Raw genomic sequence first — 22,518 nt, forward strand, 5'->3', positions numbered from 1 at the left:
TTACGTCATAGTAAAAATGAAGTTTAGTCAGTTTAACAGTTCAAAGTTACAATGGTTTTATTTACTTTTTTACAGTGCATCCGGAAAGTATTCATAGCGCTTCACTTTTTCCACTTTTTTTTATTACAGCTTTATTCCTTTATTCTGGATTAAATTCATGTATTTCCTCAGAATTTTCCACACAATACCCTATAATGACAATGTGAAAAAAGAGTTTTTGAAATTGTTGCAAATTTATTAAAAATAAAAACCCTGATAAATCACATGTACATCAGTATTCACAGCCTTTACCGTGAAGCTCTAAATTGAGCTCAGGTACATTCTGTTTCCACTAATCATTCTTGAGATGTTTCAGCAGCTTCATTGGAGTTCACCTGTGTGAATTCAGTTGATTGGACATGATTTGAAAAGGCATACACCTGTCTATATAAGGTCCCAGGGTTGTCAGTGCATGTCAAAGCACAAACCAAGCATGAAGACAAAGGAATTGTCTGTAGACCTCAGAGACAGGATTGTCTCAAGGCACAAGGCTGGGAAAGGTTACAGAAACATTTCTGCTGCACTGAAAGTTCCAATGAGCACAGCGGCCTTCATCATCCTTAGTCAGGGAGGTGATCAATAACCCGAGGGTCACTCTGTCTGAGCTCCTGCGTTCGTCTGTGGAGAGAGGAGAACCTTACAGAAGGACAACCATCTGTGCAGCAATCCACCAATCAGGCCTGTATAGTAGAGTGTCTAGACGGAAGCCACTCCACACCTGGAATTTGCCAAAAGGCATCTGAAGGACTCTCAGACCATAAGAAACAAAACTCTCTTGTCTGATGAGACTGAAATTGAACTTTTTGGAGTGAATGCCAGGCATTACGTTTGGAGAAAACCAGGCAGTACTCATCACCAGGCTAATAGCATCCCTACAGTGAAGCCTGGTGGTGGCAGCATCATGCTGTGGGGATGTTTTTAAGCAGCAGGAACTGGAAGACTAGTCAGGATAGAGGGAAAGATGAATGCAGCAATGTACAGAGACATCCTAAATGAAAACCTGCTTCAGAGTGCTCTTGACCTCAGACTATAGCGATGGTTTATCTTCAGCAGGACAATGACCCAAAGCACACTGCCAAAATATCAATGGAGTGGCTTCAACACAACTCGGTGAATGTCCTCGAGTGGCCCGGCCAGAGTCCAGAACTAAACCCTATTGAACATCTCTGGAGAGATCTGAAAATGGCTGTACACCATCGCTTTTCATCCAACCTGATAGAGCTTGAGAGGTTCTGCAAAGAGGAATGAGCAAAAATTCCCATAGACAGGTGTGCTGTGCTTATGGCATCACATTCAAAAAGACTTGAGGCTGTAATCGCTGCCAAAGGTGCATCAACAAAGAATTGAGCAAAGGCTGAGAACACTGATGTACATGTGATTTATCAGGTTTTTATTTTTAATAAATTTGCAACAATTTCAAAAACTCTTTCTTCACATTGTCATTATGGGGTATTGTATGGAGAATTTTGAGGAAATAAATTAATTTAATCCATTTTGGAATAAGGCTGTAGCATAAAAAAAATGTGGAAAAAGTGAAGCGCTCTAAATAATTTCTGGATGCACTGTAAGTATATTCGACTTGTTGTAGTCAATGGGTTTACTTGCTTTTTTTAGGTTAAGTAACAAATTGCTTTTTAAATTGTACGTCAACATGAGAAAGAAAGTTTTGAGTTCTGAAGGTTTTTAAATCAAACAATTTTATTCTAAATATTAAGAACTTGCCTTGATATCCACCTTTTTAAACCCCTACTGACTGACTGCATTATACATGAATGCTATACAAATATACTCTATTTGTTATTGTCCCCCTGATTATCATGAAGCAGTTCTGTTCACTTTTATTACTGTGTTGCTGTTTCAGGCACTGAATGAGATTTCTGAGATTGCGGATCCTGCCATTTACCCTGAAGAAGAGAAAAGTAGTGGCAGCTTACTCAGGTAGAGTATTAGCTTGAGTAGAATTGAGCCTTAGACGTTCTCAGAAGAAATGAAAACCTTGACACAACCTGAACAGGAATGTGACTTTATAATGTAAATAATCTCTATTTAATTTTAAGTAGCATTTTTGGATTAGTGTTTGCTCGTGGCCAAGGTGAGATACAGTACATGCCTATGATCTTCTTGTCTTTAGAAATAGCTTGGGTTCTTTGCTAAAAAAATGTCTTGCGTTTATCTGCTGCTAAACTCCCTTGAGTCCAGGTTATTGATCTAATGTCCATTTATCGTTGTCCTTTACAAAGATCTGGTCAGCATTGTTTCAGTTACTGCAAATAAGCTTCGGTGTCTTTCCTGACTGCCCCACCTTGAACCTTAATGGATCAATCAATTTCGCCCTTGTTTGAGTGTAGGTTAGCGACTATGTTTAGACTGTGCTTTTGTTGCCATTTCTGCTACCTCTCAGGGCAATGATGAATCGAAAGAACCAGTGTTATCTCAGTAAGCCAAAGATTACATTTCTCAGCAACAAAGGACAGATTACTTAATCAGTGCATTGGTATTGTTCTAATACAGGGGTGTCAAACTCAATTCCTGGAGGGCCGAGGCCCTGCACAGTTTAGTTCCAACCCTGCTCCAACACACTTACCTGTAGGTTTCAAACAAGCCTGAAGGACTCAATTAGTTTGATCAGGTGTGTTTAATTAGGGTTGGAACTAAACTGTGCAGAGCTGCGGCCCTTTTGAAACTGAGTTTGACACCTGTGTTTTAATAGATACTTACCCTTTGGGGCTGTCACATTAAAAGCTGTGTGCTGACTAGCTATACTATATTCCCCAGTTCCAGAGTCTTACAGTCCCAGGGTTTTTATTTTCTTATATTAAGGGTTTCATATTTCTAGAGTTTTTAAATTTTTTTATTCCCCAGAATCCAGGTCTGATGTTCCCAGTGTCCCGTGTTCTAAGGGTTCTATGTTCCCATTTTCAGGGATCTTTTTAGTTTCAGGGCTATATATTCTTCTCTTTTCAGGGTTCTATATTTATATCGTTCTCTGTTCCCGTGTTCCTAGTGTCTAACATTCCTATGTGTCTATGACCATATGGAATACTGGGAACAAAAAAAAAAAACTTTAAAATATTGAACAATGGAAAAGGATAATAAATAGCCCTGGGACTATAAGATCTTGGGAACATCTTTTTTTCCCAAGTCCTATCCTATATATCACAGGGCTGTAAATTCACCTGTTTCCAGGATTACATAATTCTAGGGTTCTTTGTTCTCGTATACCAAGGTCTCATAATCCTAGTGTCCCATGTTCCAATGGTTCTATGTTCTCTAGTTCTTAAAATCTTACAGTCCCAGGGCTGTATATTCTCCTGTTTTCAGGGTTTCATATTTCTAGTGGACCTTGTTCACCATATACCTGGTTCTACTGTTGGTGGCATCCCATTTTCTTGTGATTCTGTGTTTCCTAGTTTCAAAAGTTTTACGTTTCCTTATTAAAGTAATTATGGAAACATATGATTAACCCTAGGAACATGGAGACATGTAGAGTGCTGCAAAAACTTGATTTATTTTGTGTGAGCACCTTTCTACCAATTGCTAGTAAAGCCTAATGGCTTGCATCAAGCTAAGTAAAAAACTATTCTCAGGTGATAAACCAGAGTCAGGAGTAGTGTCAGAAACTGTAATTTAACTTATAATCTTTTTATTTTTGCAGGGCAAAGTCAGTCTGCTCCATGAGCGACTTCCAACGTTTAATGGACAGCTCTCCCTTTCTACCAGACAAAAGTAAGACTGGTGAGCATGGGCGGGATGATGTGAATCCTCCTCTTTCTCCAGACGACCTCAAGTACATTGAGGAGTTTAATAGTAAGGGTTGGGATCTGCCCACCAGCTCTCTAGCCACTTGCCCCATTCCTGGCCCAGTAATCCCCTCTCCGGTGATGGAGGCCTGGGCGGAGAGAGCAGAATCCCGAAGGGCAGATTCTACTTCAGAAGCATTCCAGCAAGCCTCTTGGTTCTTGACCACCAGCGCTACCTTGACCACCAACACCATGAGTAGCCCTGAGTACTGCCAAAAGGTCCAACTCAGGGCAGCTCAGGGCAGTGACCAGTTTGGGGTGCATGTTCTTCACAGTCCGTCTCGAGGGGAACGATCCGCTACGAGTCCTTCTGAGCAGGAATACATGTTCTCCAAAGTGACCAAAGTGAAGGCAGGGGAAGTAGTAGGGGGTGCAGAAGAAGTATTTGGAGGAAAATGGCCGTGTGAGGTTGGGAGTCATTTGGAGGCAGGACTTAGGCCTGGTGAGCGTCCATCAATTTGTGCTGCAGTCGGCTATACCTCATCACTAGAGCTGGAGCTGTCACGCAATCTGAGCGATGATATGAAGGAGAAGGCATATTCCGCCCGCAATGCAATCCGATCATCTACTACCACTGGATCCAGCCCTCCGGAAAGGCAGCTACGGGACATGGCATGCCAGACGAATGGTCTGACCTCACGAGGAACACAGACCACTCAGACTATCAGTGTGGGACTGCAAACTGAGGCTCTTCGCACCCTCACGAGCAGCCCTCATCGCTGTCTTACCCCCAAAGGAGGAGGCTCTACTCCCATCTCATCCCCTTCACGTAGCCTAAGAAAGATGCAGTACTCTCCAGTCGTCCAAGCCAAGTTTGAACGGCCATGCTGTTCTCCAAAATACGGCTCACCCAAGCTTCAAAGGAAACCCTCTAATGCTAGTAAAACAGAACAGCCTGTCAGCCAAACCCGTGCTCCCACCCCAACAACTCCTGTCCAGCAGCAAAAAGGCAATAACGAATCCGCTTGGGCTCGTTCTACGACCACCAGAGATAGCCCCGTTCACACCACCATCAACGACGGCCTCTCCAGCCTCTTCAACATCATCGACCACACGCCCATCGCCTACGACCCCATGCAGAAGTTCAACAAATCCCCAAGCCGCTCTCGTCCTACCGAATCAGGGCCAACCGAGCCCAAATCTCCCAGTGTTAGTGCTGCACAGGGGCCTTTGAGGAACTCTCGGGGCCGGTCCCCAAGCCCTGTGCAGCTGATTGTAGAGACGCAGGGCGAGAAAACTCCAGAGGTGATTAGCATCAGACAGGACCTGTCTGCTCCTCCGGGCTACACGTTAGCAGAGAACGCAGCACGGATATTGAATAAGAAACTACTGGAGCAGAGCTTCAGGGAGGAAAGGAGGCTTTCTGCTTCATCCGCAGCTGTCCCAAACAGAACCGGAGACTCAGAGAAACCCGGATGTCTTGAGGTAACTGAGAACTTTATTTCTTTCTCATATTTCTCAGAGGTTGCTCTTTTGTAGCTCAGGAGACCTGATATCACAAATGACCTTAATTACTTTCCTAATACAAGTTCCAGTGCCTGGCTGCATAAAGCACCTTCAATTTTTCTCTTAAGGGGTAATTCCCCCTCACCTAAGAGATTAATTTAAAGGTGCTGCTTATAATCCCTTAAAAGGTAATCTTTAGGTAAGGGAAACCAATAAATGTTTCTTGACATTAACGCAGATTATTATTAGACACTCTACTCATATTTTAACCCTGTCGCAGTTTTACAGAAAATCTCTGTCCACTGGAAACAAACAGCAATAAAGACTCATCGTAACTCATCATAAGCAGTGATTTCATACACACTATGTAGATTTGAATATTGCTGTTCAAAAAAGACAAAACAAAGACGCCGTCGCTTATGCCACTTTATAGTTATATTAATAGCAACTCAGGCTCATTCTGAAAACGTAATCCCATAGACGTTGCTGGAGAACGCGAAATACGTCCCGGGAGGTACGTATGGCTGCATTTCATTTTTTTATGCGAATGCTACGGGGCGGTGTGACGCCGTTCCCTTTCGCGCTTACTGGCTGACCGCTTACCTCCGTTTGGAGGGCTTTCCCGCTGCAACCAGTTTGTTCAGTCAGCTCATCGTGTGCGTCGGCAGACTTGAGATGCAGAGAGGAGGAGTTGACTACGGTGACCGGGTTCGAATCCGGGGAAGAGCGGTTCCAGAAATCAGGTAAGACAAAAACAGAATCCAAAAAATAAAGTGAAGGAGTTCATAACAGGGTGAGAACGTGGAGAAATCCGAAAAGGTGGTAAAGAAATCAGACGAGGGCTTTCCTTTTTTTAGACGGCTTTTCTAAATTGTTGCTCGGGTTTAGGGAAGTAAGCGGGCGGGCGGGTCAATCGGTAAAACTGGTTGGGTTTAGGGATGGAGGAGGGTGGGTCAGCCGATTGGCTGGTCGCGCAGTCAATCAATCGGTCAGTCAGACAGCGGCCTCTGGTGGGTTCACGCGAGAACAGCACTCGCGAGAGACATTTGAGATACGAAAAAGCACACACAGCGGCCTCTCGCGGATTCGCGAAAACAAAAACTGCAAAAATACGTACCTCATGGGACATATTTTGCGGTCTCCAGAAACGTCCACGGGACTACGTTTTCAGAATGAGCCTGGGTTGATTAATAGATATAGCAATCTTGTTGATTGCATGACAATCAAATCCATATTCTAGCAACCATGTTTTCAGCATTATTTGTGTTTGTAAAACTCTTATGCTGTGTTAACACCAGACGCAGCACACGAGAATAAATAGCGAGTAAATAGACAAGTAAACATTTTGAGTTTACCTGCCTTAATTGCTTGTCAAATTCACTTCACAATAGACGCGGATTCGCGTCATGGGCAGGGCATCTGTCCGCCCAGTGACTCTAGCTTCATTGCTAAATGGCTAACATGAATTTTCTTGAGAGAGTAGCTGTGTTTATGTGCTTTAGGAAGGCTGAAAAACATTGGATATTTGTTCGGCGCCATGTCTGAGTCCATTAGATAATTTCAGTGGTGCACCCAGCTCTGTGAGTTCATCAACTCCTCAAGAAACTATACCTAAATGATGGTGTCTTTCAGCGTTGCTTCTGACTTTAACCAAACCCAGTTTGATTAGCTGTTGTCAGTATCGGCAGGAGGACTTCCCTTCAGGACACCAACAGCAGGCACTCATCATAATGACGGCCCTACAAGAGAAAGCTCCTGATTGGTTAAAGTGGCACGAATGTCCACTGAAGTTCAGATTTTCCAACTCAAGTGATATGCACGTTAATTGCGTCAAAACGTAAAATACTCAACTCATGCCGCTTCACTCGTACAAATGGCATCATTTGCGTTGCAGCATGTCTTTTGGCGTCTTTGAATTGACTTAACATGTAATTCACTCGTGCTTGACGCTTCATCCGCGTCTGGTGTGAACACAGCATTAAGGTAAAGTTTTCACAACCTTGCTTTGTATTTATGAAAATGACAGTTAAGAAGCTTCATGCAACACTCAGCAGATTTTAAAGGTTTACTTAGGAGATATTAATCATTTAAGGAAAATTCTAAATGCTTTATGAAATTTCACTTAAAGAAATCCTTAAGGGTCAGTGGGGGCCGAATCGGAGCACTTTCTCTGATCCCCTGGGCTCTGCGTTGGTTGGGGAAATTCCAAATTGAACCAAAACAAACGTTTACATTACAATTGCCTTAAAATTGCCAATGAATATTTAGGACATTGCAACCTGCAAAACCTGGCAATTAAAAAACATAATAGGGTAGATGCAGAAGTATGCTAAAGGACTTTTAATTTGACTGTAACCTGGGTTAAGAGTATCCAGTGAACTGTATACCATGGCTAAATCGACGCGTTTAAGGTCTGTTTTCTTTAAAAATCAGCAATCTCCACTGGCTGAGTTATATCCGATATAAAGTGGGACTCAGATTGTACAAGAAGCACTGCATTAAATTACGTTTTTCCCCGCCATGTCTTTATAATATGAGCATTTATTTTACCCCAGTATATTCAATGGAGCTTCAGCGATAGCCTGCCGATCCTGACGGGCGCGTGCGAGTAAAAGGCTTTTTGTCTCGTTTTACGCTTGAGCAACTAAATGAATCTAAAGTCTATTTAACTGATTGTATTTTAATTACATTACAACATCCATGCTGTAAAAGGAACCGTATAAAATAAAAAAGTCACATTAACCGTTCACCGGAAGTTTATCAGTATGGGAAGAAACACTAGCTGGGCATATGCCCTGTAGAAAAAAAAAAGAATCCCTTAAGTAACATTTAAGGGTTGTTCTAAACAACACCTCTACGTTTAAGAGAAACCTAAGGGCGATCTTAAGGGAAAATTACTCTTATGTGTTTTATGCAGCCAGTCATATTGTGCATGTGCACAAGTTTGTCTTGAAGTTTTTCAAATTCCTGCAGCCTTATTCCCAGGACAAACTTTTGAGAAGCTGGAGACCCAAGCATACTTATGTAGTTTGTCTGGATTGTGTATTTTCATAATAATCAATATAAATTGTTATATAATAGCTTTATAAAGTTTCATTCCCAGCTGCCAAATGCTGCCTGAGTGCAGGTCTTATACATTTGAGCTTCATGCTTTAGCGCACTGCTTTGTTGCAATGCTAACAGTAGCATAAATACATGCTGCTTACTGTTTTTGTTTTATTTTGTGCTGGAACTATAGCTTACATAACTACTTCGGGTGCTCGGTGTCCTAAATCATGCAAAGTTTTATCCAGTGTTTGAGAGCTGCCAACTTTTATCCATTTGGTAATGTAAGATTAATCTCTTACATGAAAGCACGAGACTGCAGGCAACAGCTGGATCAGCGTTTACTGTATGAGTGCTGTCCCATGATGCCCTTTTAATGGTCAAAGACATTTACAAGCATTTTACATCATTAAAGTCAGATGGTTTGTTGTGAGCAGTGTATGTTCCTGGGATTTGCATGTCAATTGTGGTGGATTTAGTTGACAGTATACACTGTATATTAACTTTATAATCAATTAATTTTATCCAGTTTACATGAGTAAAACTGTGTCAGAGTTACAGGGCTGTGTTGGTAAGAAGGGTGAATCTCACAACCGTCAAGATCATATTTCAGTCCAAAATTTAAATAATTCTGAATTATGATATATTATATTATATTATATTATATTATATTATATTATATTATATTATATTATATTATATTATATTATTATATTATATTATATTATATTATATTTTATTATATTATATTATAATAGTTACATTATATCATATTATATTAATTCAATTATATGATATATTATTTTATATTATATTATATAATATTATATTATATTATATTATATTATATTATATTATATTATATTATATTATATTATATTATATTATATTATATTATATTATATCATATTATAATATATTTTTATTAAATTATATTATATTATGTAATATTTAATATTTATCCTAATATATTATATTAATTCAATTACATTATATTATAATATTCAGCATAGTATAATATAATATAATATGATATTACATAATATAATAAAATGTAATAAAAATATATATTATAATACGATATAATATAAAATAATAAAATATCATTATATTTATTATAATATATTATATTAATTCGACTATATTATATTATAACATTTAGTATAATATAATAAAATATAATATAATAAAATAAAACATAATATAATATAATATAATATAATATAACATAATATTTAGTATAATATGATATAATATAATTTATATTATATTATATTATATTATATTATATTATATTATATTATATTATATTATATTATATTAGTTTATATTATACATATAATTTTGGGGTAAAATATAATTATTTTAATTAGTTTTGTATTTTGTGTAGAGCTAATTATAATTCATTAGACTGTACAGCTTGTTCAGATAATATATAATTTATATTATAATAAATATAGATTTTTTTGTGATTGCAAGTCAGCTTTATTGTACCAAATATTGATTTCACATCTCTTCTGATATTGAAACATTGGGTTTTTTCTAGTCTAAAAACATGGCAGCTTTTTTATTATTTTATGCAACAACAAAAAAAAAACTTAAAATGACAAATTTGAAATTAATGTACTTAGTAGTTTACAAAGGACCTGATAGCCTTTTAGGTGGTAATTAGTTTTTGTTATCTAATATCCTTTTTTGATTTTGTGTGGAGAAATATAACCTCAACATGTTTTAATTTGTTTAGTTTAATGTTGAATAAAAATTTAACATTAATATTTATGAAAATGTCATTATGATGATATTTTTATGGTTTTATTGTAAAACATAAATCAATGGATAAATATGACCTTGACATGTTTGGAGATTCATCAAGCTTGTAATACTCATATTCAAAGAAACACTCCTCATTTTTTTCAAACTAGCCTCATTTTACAGCTCTCCAAGAGTGATAAGAGTTTTATTTATTTCATTTTTGGAATTGAATTGAATTGAATCCATTCAGCTGATCTCCAGGTCTAGCAGGAGCACTTTTAGCTTAGCATAGATCACTTGAATCAGGCTCAAAAATGACCAAAGAGTTTCAATACTTTTTGACTCTTCTATAGTTACATTGTATACTAAGACTGAGAAAAATGAAATGTTGCTATTTTATTTACCCTAAGTCTGGCATAATAACAAAGTCCTTTTAAGGGAAGACATTTCACTCAGCGGCCATCTTAAAAACACCTCTCGGGCAGTATGCTCGGGCATTCTGTCTGAATAGGGAAACCTCAAATTCTCCAAAACTACTTGCCAAGCTTATTATTGAATTTCATGTTAGGAATCGCCAAAAAAACTAAACAACAGCTGTCTCATAAGTTTTGCTTCTAAATGTTCGAATCACACAAAACCTTCAGAACTCACGTCTGGTCCAAGCTCCTCCCCCCGGATTATTGTCAGTCTATAGCAAACCATGATTGGCTCTTGTCCTAGAAGGCGGGCTTTATTCGCCATAAAGCGAATAAAGCCATTCAAAACAATACAAGTGACATTCAAAACAATACAAGTGACATGTCTTGTGTATTCTATAGTCTTTGATAATAATCAGGCAACTTGGCTGACGTTCCATGGAAATTATACCCTCGTTCCAAGCCATATCGACCCATTGATATTTACACTAGATGTCGCATAGGCTATTGTTGTCTATTGGAAGGAATGTGTTAATAGAGCTGCTATCTTGGAACAGGGTAGCACTCATTTGAAATGTACGTGGGATCAAGGTTTCACACAGCAGATGCCCTTCTAGCTGCAACCCATCACTGGGAAACATCCATACACACTCACACACGGGGGAGCACTGGGAAGGCATTTTCGAATGGGCCAAAGTTGAAGACCGGGGGTTGTTGTGGGGGTGAGAGGTGTTGCGTGGCAGGCCAGAGTCACGGTGACAGGCAACAAACATCGGATGCGATCTAGAAATTGAAGAGCAGGGGGTTGGGTTGGGGTGCGTGGCAGGCCAGACTCACTGTGGCAGGCCAGACTCACTGTGGCAGGCCGGATTGACCATTAGGCCACCGGGAAATGTCCCGGTACTCCCTATGGCCAGTCCGCCCCTGCTCACACATACACTACTGTCAATTTTAGCATAACCAATTCACCTATACCACATGTGTTTGGCCTGTGGGGGAAACTAGAGCACCCAGAGAAAACCCACACAAACATGCGGAGAACATGCAGACTCCACACAGAAATACCAACTGACCCAGCCGAAGCTCGAAGCGACCTCATATTTATATATATGATTGGAAGTTTTCTGATTTTCCTTAAAACACACTACCTTTCACATCTAAGTTACGGAAGGAGTGATTCATTTGTAAACTGAATGTACAAAACTGGCATAAACCTCATATTTAGAGCAGGTTGGTGCCTTATTTTCAAGCAGTAAGAGACTGTATTATCATCAATTACGTTACTTGTTAAGCACACAATTTCATAACATATAAAATTGTAATAAACTAAATCTTACCTATGAAATGTTCTGCCTTTATGCTTTGTTTTCTTTGTTCCCTTGATAATACACCCATACATATCTCATAAGTCCAGCATCTTCAGATTTAGTTTTTAATAAGTGCAGTTGAATGACTTTTGTCCTGGGAGTCCTGTACCAATATGGCGGCGGTATTGATGCATAATCAGGGCCCTTATGCGATATCAAAGAGCTTAGAATGACCAAGAGGCGACACTCAACAGAACGTTGCAACAGCAGCGCCCAGTAACAGCCTTGGATTCCGCCATTTTGGAGTGAAAGCGATGGCAAGCAGCTGCTTTGTTTGTTTATTTATTTGCTTAAAAAGCTAATTAAAGCTGAGATACAACCTGAAAGACGACAATACAACACTCGTCACAATCATCAGCACTTTTAATAGTTTATTTTACAGACTTATAATATGCTGTAGTTTTATTGGACTTTTCATTCCAAAATGGACGCTGCGCCATCTAGTGGCTGTTTCCCAAATCACACTAGAGTGTCGCCTCTTGGTGATTCTATGCTCTTATGTGATATTTAGCGTATGTGTCTATGATATCGAAAACCCAGGCTCATTGTTGAAACGTAGCCCCGCGGACGTTTCTGGAGACTGCGAAATGCGTCCTGGGAGGTACGTATTTGAGCAGTTTTTGTTTTTGCAAATCCGCGAGAGGCCGCTTTTTCATGTCTCGAACGCCTCTCAGGAGCGCGCTGTCAAGCGACCGTCTGTCCGACTGACTGAATGGCTGAACGTTTGACTGGGTGGCCGGCCAATCACCCGACCCAGCCACCCTCCTCCTCCTCCTTCCCTAAACCCAAGCGACGATTTACAAAAGCCATCCAGAAAGAAAAAAAAGCAGAAGCCCTTGTCCGATTTTGACCGAGTTTTCGGATTTCGACGCATTCTCGCCCCATCACGAACTCGTTCGCTTTTATTTTTTGAATTCAGTTTTTAATCTTACCTGATTTCTGGAACCGCTCTTCCCCGGACTGGAACCTTGTCATCGCCGTGGGTGGTTCCTTGTCCTCTGGGCCTCCGCTCCACTGACATAACACTACGAGCTAAGAGGACAAACTGGTTGCGGCGGGAAAGCCCTCAACACGGAGGTGAGCGCGAAGAAGAGGAGCGGCGTCACACCGCCCCGTAGCGTTCACCCGAAAAAACTAAATGCGGCCATACATATCCCCGGCCTCGTAAATCGTAGTCTTCAGAAACGTCCGCGGGGCTACATTTTCAGAATGAGCTTGGGTTGGATATCGAGGTAGAAATTAGCAACTTTTCATTTTCTGTCAGTCTTAGCAAAGATGTATCTACAAAAGAGTCAAGCTTTAAACGGGAAAATTAGCAAAACCTTTGTTTTTTTCATTCACTCATTCATTTTCTTGTCGGCTTAGTTTCTTATTATTCCGGGGTCGCCAAAGGGGAATGAACCGCCAATTTATCCAGCAAGTTTTTACGCAGCGGATGCCCTTCCAGCCGCAACCCATCTCTGGGAAACTTTGTTTTTTAAATTTGAGCAAAATGCTAACGATCTAATCCGATTCAATGGTTTATGCTAAGCTAAGCTAAAAGTGCTCCTGTCTAGATCATCTCAATGTATTAAAAAATGGTCAAACTCAACTACATTACTCTTGGAAAGCTGTAAAATTAGCTGTTTCCCGATAAAAACGTGGAGAGTTTCTTTACTAGGTCTGATTTTCCAGGTTTCCCCCATGGATGTCCCGCGTGCAGATGATTGCTAATACTGCTAACCCGAGTCTTCTCTGCGTGTGTTGTTGTTGATGGTGTGTGTTTTTATGGATTGTCTCCAGAACCACACTGTCTTACTAACTGCACCCTGGGGACTGTAACGCAGCTTGTGCTCGCCGTGCAGTAAGTCCACCGACCCTTACTTGACCTCACAGTGACCTCACTCGGACTTCTCTCACCGCATGCTAATTTCTAGACACCGTATCACCGCTAGGCATTGTGGGATTTACTGTATGTGCTTTATTGTGGTCACACTTCTTCTTGTCCTCATGTAGGTGTGAGCATGCCATCGTCTGGTGTTCACTGACGTCACCAATAATCAATCATCCAAAAAGCTGAGCAACTCTTGATTAATATTAAATGCAGGCTGGAGTTTCATACAGTGGCTAAGTGCTCATTTGCATTTATTTGACCCTCGTATTACATTCAGATTGCAAAAATATGCTGTATTTATTTATTGTTTTTGCCATTTTTAAATATATATATGACTAGGAATTGTAAAATATTTCTTGTACAATTATCTTTGAAGATATATAGTAAGTAATGTGTATTTAAATAGCGCAGTTATTGTATTTGGTCATACACCCAAAGCGCTTTTCAATCTCGAGCAGGGTGTCTTCACAACACCACCAGTGTGCAGCATCCACTTGGATGATGCGACGGCGGCCACAGGACAACAACACACCAGCTTTAGATGGAGTGGAGAAACAGTGGTCGAGACAGTTTAGTGGATGGGGATGATTGGGAGGCCATGATGGGTAAGAGCCGATTGAGGGAATTTGGCCAGGACACCGGGATTAGACCGCTACTATTTACGAGAAGTGCCATCCCTGCTGAAAAATCCAGCTTAAACCAGCCTAGGCTGGTTGGCTGGTTTAGCTGGTCGACCAGGCTGGTTTTAGAGGAGTTTTGGCCATTTTCAGGCTGGTTTCCAGCCATTTCCAGTCTGGTCTTAGCTGGTCAGGCTGGGAGATGACCAGCTAAAACCAGCTTGACCAGCCTAGCCAAGCTGGGAGTCCAGCCAAAACCAGCTATATCCAGCTTAAACCAGGCTGGTCAAGCGGGTTTTAGTTGGATTTGGCTGGTCATTTTCCTGCCTGACCAGCTAAGACCAGGCTGGAAATGGCTGGAAACCAGCCTGGAAATGGCCAAAACCCCTCTAAAACCAGGCTGGTCGACCAGCTAAACCCAGCCAACCAGCCTAGGCTGGTTTAAGCTGGATTTTTCAGCAGGGATGAGAGTCAGTACCATAGGCAAAGGGTGAACAAACTCCAGGGGAAGGCTAATGTATGCGCTGCCCTTTAATGCATTTAAAAAAGATTTGGGACCAACCAAGAAGAGGTTTTAACAAAAGCACCGCCTATCACCAAACGTCTAATATATCTAACACACGCATTCAATTATTTATCTTATTAAACTCATCCATATATTTTATAGTGCAATAACATTTTACAATTTTACAATGTGTGCTGTATTTATGATTAAATAAATTCAGCCTTGGTGAGTAGGAGAAACTTATTTTAAAACATTTAAAAATCCTACTGACCCCAAACTTTTGACCGCTAGTGTATATAAAATTATTTTTAATTATTTTTTAATTATTATTATTTTAATTATTATTATTTTTTTTATTAACATTATTAATAATAATAATAATATTAACATTATTATTAACATTATTATTGTTATTAATATTACTATATTATTATTAATAATAATATTATTGTTGTTATTATTTTATAATATTGTTATTGTTATTATTTTTTATGAATATTACTTTTATTATTATTATTATTACTATTATTATTATTATTATTAACGTTTGGAGCACAAATGAAACTCAGAAGTGGCTTTTTGGATGGTTTACCCATTGTGACTATTAATAAATACTCACTCTTTTACTTTCCGTAGGTCCTTTGGCTGCTTGGTGTTTGTGATTTGTTTGTAATGCTCTTTAACCTCAGCAGCTCTACTGATGGAGACTTCACATCTTCACCTCTTGTGTTTTTACTGTCTGGTGTTAGCAGGACGCTCAACATTAGCGCATGCTAGCAGTGTTAGCGGTGTGTTAGAGGCCGTTTATGGCTCATTGGCTGGTGTTTGTGTTGGTTTGGTTTTTGCTACAGCGTTTTAACACCTGCTGCTAATGCTGGATCTCATTCCTAACATCTAACAACACCTTTATGCTTGGATGTTTTTATATATCCAGTCATGGACAAAAGTATTATTGGCACCTTTAGTAAATATGAGCAAAGAATGCTATGATTTTTTTATTTCTTGAATTTAAAAAAATCCACAAAAATCTTGCATGTCATTGAAATTGAAATTTTCGTAGCCTTCTTCATATTTACAAACACCAATAATACAATTATGTACATACACAGTCATTCATTTCATTTGTTTTTATTTTACTTTATTTAAAATATTTATTTATTTATTAGAATTTTTATTTCATTTAATTTTGATTTATTATATTTTATGTTATTTTAATTTATTTAATTTTGTGTATTACAATTGTAATTTGATTTGATATTATGTTATTTTATTTTATTTTATTTATTATAATTGTTATTTTATTTTTAATAGTATTTTAATTTACTTATTCTAACATTTAAAAAAAATTATGTTATGTTATATTATTTAAATGTATTTACTTTTGTTTATTATACTTGTAATTTTATTTGATAATATGTTATTTTATTATGTTTCATTTATTACAATTGTTATTTAATTTTTTTACTATATTTTATTTTTATTTTATTTATTAGAATTTTTATTGAATTTGATTTGTTTTATTTAAATTAATTGTATTTTAGGTTTTGTTATTTTAATTAATTTTATTTTGTTCATCATAATTGCCTTTTTTCATTTGTTGTTGTGTTATTTTATTATATTTCATTTATTAATATTGTTACTTATTTTTTATTATATTTTAATTTAAATTTATTCATGACAATTTTTATTTAATAGTATTTTTGTTATTTTATTTTATGTTATGTATTTATTGCAATTGTAATTTTTATTTGATTTTATTTTACTTTATTGTTTTTCATTTATTAGAACAATTTAATTTTTTATTTTAATTGTAGCTTATAACATGTAACTTATTTCATGTATTAATGTTTACATTTTATTTGACATTTTTGTCATATTTACACTCACTCTGGGTTATGATGTCACAGGTTTGTAGACGCAGATGAGAAACATTCAGGTGATAATTTTGCCTCTGTTGAACCTCAAAACTTCATTTAAGTTCACTTCATATTAGCTTCACCTAAGAACTCAACGCAGATTCAAGCACATGTAAATCCCTGTCTGAATTATTCAACCCACAGAAAATATCTGACTCTCACAGCCAGATCTCATTCATTTTTAATATTTACTCAGAATAAATAAAAGCCGAAACCATTTTTTTTTTCCTTGGAAGCAGAATTTCTACATCTAAAACAAGTGGAATATACACCTTAATGAATGTACTGTATAGGCTGCATTTACACTGCATGCTTCAAGTGACTCAATTACGATTTGTTTCTCCCATGTGGCACAGAACGGTTATGGCCCGTGTACATGTAAGCAGGAAAAAAGCACACTTACTTAAATCAGATTCAGGCCTTGCTCATAATGTGGAAATTTATCCAATATGTATTGGATCCGTGCCCTTGTGTCAGCAGTGTAAGCAGGTAGATCGGATTTTCACCTGTCAATGCGAATCGCGCGTCATTAAAAACCATAGTGAATGACATCAAGTCTGACGCTTTCATTTCAGAACAGACTTCAGCAGAGTCCCAAACCTTAAATCTCAAACACGAGGACTTAAACAGCTTTTATATTGTCATATAGCACAAGTATTTAATCATGATAATGAGAGAGAGCGTAACATCCGCCACCTAACCAATATAAACTAATATAAAACTATTGCTTATGTCACATGCATAAATCCCCCTATGGACATTACATTAAAATGCCTAATGGTTTAAAAAGGCCTAGATAAAAAGAAGATGGGCAAATGAGAACTTTTCTGTTATAAACTATTGTAAAACAAAAAATGAAACTCTGTAAACAGATTTAATACAGGAATGGAGTAGAGCGCTCTTTTATAATCGGCTGTCAGTTGACAATCGGATATGAGTCACTTTTAGAACATGATTTAAGCAGGTCATACAAAAAATCGGATGCAGTCACAAAATCAGAGTTGACCATCAAGATCTGCAGTGTAAATGCAGCCTTAGGTCAAAGCAGTACTATTATAAATAACTAATTTGTAATAACTGATTTCTTTTATCTTTGCCATGATGACAATATGTTAATATTGTACGAGTTATTCTTTAAGATACTAGTATTCAGCTTAAAGTGTCATTTAAAGGTGTAACTTTAGGTTCAGTTTAGGTTAAATAGGCAAGTCATTATTCAGGATAACAATAGTTAAAAGTTATATAAAAATATATAGTTAAAAAAAATTTAAGGGCGCTAATAAAACTGAATATTGATCTTTAAAGCTTTTTTTTTATTCCTTGATCTATTAAACAGCACTTGGGAAATACTTGAAAAAGATTTCACCTTTTACAGGAGGACTGTATTATTACAGTACTTTAAATTTGCTTTTATTTTTTTGTTTTTATTAAGTGATAATTAATTTTATTTCTTCTATAGTCTTTATAATTGTAATATAATTGTAATATTTCATTTTTCTTATTTCATTTTTCTTAGTTTTTAATGTGTTTTTCCTATATTATATTATGTTATGTTATGTTATATTATATTATATTATGCTAAATATTATATTATATTATATTATATTATATTATATTATATTATATTATATTATATTATATTTTATTATATTATATTATATTATATTATATTATATTATATTATATTATATTATGTTGTTATATTATATTATATTATGCTAAATATTATATTATGTTATACTATATTATTTTTCAGCTTCATTTTCAGCTCTTTTAATTAAAATATAAAATATTATTAATTGTATTAATAAATATTATTCATTAATGTAAATAATTAATTATTATTATAATAAAATATTGTTAATAATTTATTTTTTGTAACTTTCCTTCATTTATTTTAAATGAATAATTTTACTTATTTGATATCAATTAAAATCAAGGTTTTATTTATTTATTATTTAATTTTTGTTTTTGTTTACCCCCAACTAACACATAAACTCAAAGTAAAGTCATAAATCACACTTGACTGATCCCGTTTTTCCTCTTTGCTGCAGGATCTGCCACGTTCTCCTGTGGCTCCGCCTCTGGACTCCTGCTTTCTGCGTCCGGCTCGTCCTGCCAATCGGCGTCCTCCGTCCCGCTGGGCGTCTCACTCGCCCTCATCCTCACCCAAATACAGCGAGCGCTCAGAGCGGTTCCTCTTCCCTTCGCCCGTCAGACCCATTCACACCATCCCAGAGACTGAGGAGCCAAGCCTGGAGACCCTCCTGCAACCCTGACCAGCCTAAACCACAAACACACATGCTTCTGTTAGCAACACCTCCACTATTTCCTTACAGGTGACCATATTCAGCCCATTCAGCTGCCTAGATAATTCTAGACTGAGGTGTTCACTTCCATTCAAACAACTATATACAAAATATATATACCAAATAACAGATTATTATGATTTTTATTATTCAATTGGGTATATTGTTCTTTGGCTTCAAAACCCACATGAAAAAAATATTATAGTAACCCATAATAAATACTGTAGTGTTTTTGAGCTATGCTATAGTAAAGTATGTGAATTAACATGTTGTGGTAATATAAACTATAGCAATTGATCTAAAGAAATGATTCTGTAGTTGCCATGGTAACACAACAACTATAATAATTGGTCTGTGGTAGTAATGCTATAGTTGCTATAGTAACACAACAACTATAGTTAATGATCTGTGGTAGTAATTCTATAGTTGCTATAGTAACACAACAGCTATAGTGATTTATCTTTGGTAGTAACTCTATTGTTGCTATGGTAACACAACAACTACAGTAATTGTTCTTTGGTAGTAATTCTATAGTTGCTATGGTAACAACAACTACAGCAATTGATCTGGCCTTAATTATATTGTTGCTATGGTAACAACTATAGTAATTGATCTGTGATAGTAATTCTATAATTGCCATGGTAACACAACAACTATAGTAATTTATCTGTGGGAGTAATTCTGTCGTCGCTATAGTAACATAACAACTAAAGCAATTTATCTGTGGGTGTAATTCTGTAGTTGCCGTGGTAACACAACTATAGTAATTGATCTCTGAAAGTAATTCTATAGTTGCTATGATAACAACTAGAGTAATTTATCTGTGATAGTAATTATATAGTTGCTATGGTAACAACTACAGTAATTGAGCTGTGGTAGTAATCCTATGGTTGCTATGGTAACACAACTATAATAATTTATCTGTGATAGTAATTCTATAGTTGCTATGGTAACACAACTACAGTAATTGAGCTGTGGTAGTAATTCTATAGTTGCTATGGTAACACGACAACTATAGTGATTGATCTCTGGTAGTAATTCAGTTGTCGCTATGGTAACAACAACTATAGTAATTCATCTGTGGGAGTAATTCAGTTGTTGCTATGGTAACGTAACAACTAGCAATTGATCTGTGGTAGTAATTCTATAGTTGCTATGGTAACAACAACTAAATAATTAATCTGTAGGAGTAATTCAGTTGTTGCTATGGTAACACAACAACTATAATAATTGATCTGTGGTAGTAATTCTATAGTTGCCATAGTAACACAACAACTATAATAATTGATCTGTGGTAGTAATTTTATAGTTGCTATGGTAACACAACAACTACAGTAATTGTTCTGTGGCATTAATTATATTGTTGCTATGATAACAACTTCAGTTATGCATTTGTGGTAGTAATTCTATAGTTGCTATGGTAACACAACTATAGTAACTGATCTGTGGCATTAATTATATGGTTGCAAAGGTAACACAGGAACTACAGTATAAACAAATGACTCTTATACTGCAATACACGACCGTTTACTGTAGTAAAATCTAAAGTATGCTATTATATTTATTGCGTTTGATCAGTTTGCTATAGTTAATGCTATCGAACATACATTGATGGAGTATTCTTTAGTACACTTCACTATAGTATTGTTCAAACACAACTTTGGGGAATCTTCTTACCTGAATTGTAGGTCCTATGTCTCATCTAAATTGAACGATTTCTCTTTTCTGAAATTCTTCGTCCTTCAGAAATTTCTGAAGAGATGTATTGTGTCTTTTAACTGCTGGATGCCGCATTAGCATTACACCAATGGAAGTATTATCGTGGCAGCTGGCTGAATATGGTCTATATAGGATTTCGAAGTGCAACCGATATAAATATAAATGAAAAACTGTGGTTATACGCTGAACATTTTAGGTATACACTCTCCTTTATTAATATATCTTTATTACTGGAACCATCCGGAACCATTAAACTGCCACTAGAGGGCAGAGTTCTATGAGCACCAGCTGAACTGAAGATTCCGTTCCAAACGTTCCATTTGGGAGTTTTCGAGGACCTGGAATGTACTGACGCAAAAACACCGCAAAGTGTTTAATAAGAGGTGCCTACACACGCGTGACCTCGCCACGGTCTGCGTCAGCGTACATGTATGCAATACATATGACTTTATATGTGTTGGTCATAAAACAGCGAACTTCTTTTCAGATGTTCTGAAAACATAACTGGATAGTAAATCATATATGTCAGAAAAGCATAAAAGTTTACACGTGTTTACGTTCGGTTTTGTTTGGAATATCATTTGTTAAACTACGTTCTGTGTGTGTATATATAGTTTATAAAACTATTTTCTTATTTTTTCCGCATACATCCCGTTTTGTTGGAAACCTCTGATGCTTGAATTTTCAAAGACTCAGTTGTATTTATAAAGAGAATTAGATTAAACTAATGGAAACTCTAGTTTCGACAGGGACGAACGATACATGATGTCAATCTAACGATGTATTTTAAATCCCAATGTAAAACTGAATGTTCAGCTCTGTACATGACGACAGGAGAATATATCGACGCTGATTATCCTTATGCACATTTCCCGAGTCTCAAAATCCGAAAGGAATACGTGTGCAGGATTCCAGTCGGACATTCAGTGGTTTGAAACCAACCTAAAAACTACTCATTTTTCATCTGTGAAAAGGTCAAGATTGAAATATATGAATATTTAATTAGCCAAACATCGAGGTGGATTATGATTGGTTGATTATTGCTTCACAGTTTGAAGTAACTACTTAGTTTCATATTGAATGTATTTAGCAACATTGATTCATTCATTTTTAGCTTTGTCCCTTTATTAATCAGGGGTCACCACAGCGGAATGAACCGCCAACTTATCCAGCATGCGTTTTACTCAGTGGATGCCCTTCCAGCCACAAACCAGCACTGGGAAACACCCATACACTGCATTCACACCCACTCATACACTACAGTCATATTCATTCATTTTCTTGTCGGATTAGTCCCTTTATTAATCAGGGGTCGCCACAACGGAATGAATCGCCAACTTATCCAGCACATGTTTTACACAGCGGATGCCCTTCCAGCTGCAACACAACTCCAGAAAACACCCATACAATCCAACTCTGCCATAGGTGCACTGAATAAAATAGTATAAACTAGAAGATTAGAAATCATGCACACTACTTGAGTTTGCAAAATCCACAAAAACATGACGTTTAAAGATTTCACGTTAAAATATTCTTCAGATTTTTCCCAACTCAATTCGTGTGTAGGATTAATATGCGTGTGCTATCATTTAATTTATTTTAATATCAATAATTAAATATTTATTTCAAGAAAAAAAGAGAAAACGGCAATTCAGAAAGCATTTTGACGTCCGTATATCCCAGTACGTGATATCAAAATTTGCAATGTTCATTT

General features: G+C 36.9%; 1 protein-coding gene and 1 long non-coding RNA gene across 7 annotated transcripts in view; one reads left to right on the plus strand and one right to left on the minus strand.

Annotated features, from left to right (window-relative positions):
* LOC147846549 (uncharacterized) overlaps nucleotides 1–22,518 on the minus strand; it is a 1,651,758-nt gene that overhangs the window by 1,498,769 nt on the left and 130,471 nt on the right. The window lies entirely within an intron of this gene.
* Nucleotides 1–22,518, plus strand: part of mtcl1 (microtubule crosslinking factor 1) — a 133,700-nt gene that overhangs the window by 108,659 nt on the left and 2,523 nt on the right. For 4 of the 6 annotated variants that reach the window (XM_087241408.1, XM_087241409.1, XM_087241410.1 and 1 more), the window contains 3 exons: nucleotides 1,901–1,977; nucleotides 3,695–5,264; nucleotides 18,831–21,806. In XM_087241408.1, the coding sequence (XP_087097534.1) occupies nucleotides 1,901–1,977; nucleotides 3,695–5,264; nucleotides 18,831–19,055 (1,872 nt within the window). In that variant the 3' untranslated portion in view covers nucleotides 19,056–21,806. Of the gene's footprint in view, nucleotides 1–1,900; nucleotides 1,978–3,694; nucleotides 5,265–13,539; nucleotides 13,709–18,830; nucleotides 22,312–22,518 lie in introns of those variants that run through there. The other 2 variants (XM_087241412.1, XM_087241413.1) reach the window with 2 other exon arrangements.

Source organism: Danio rerio, chromosome 2, assembly GCF_052040795.2.
Source record: "Danio rerio strain M-AB ecotype USA chromosome 2, GRCz13ab, whole genome shotgun sequence".
NCBI classification, from domain to species: Eukaryota; Metazoa; Chordata; class Actinopteri; order Cypriniformes; family Danionidae; genus Danio; species Danio rerio.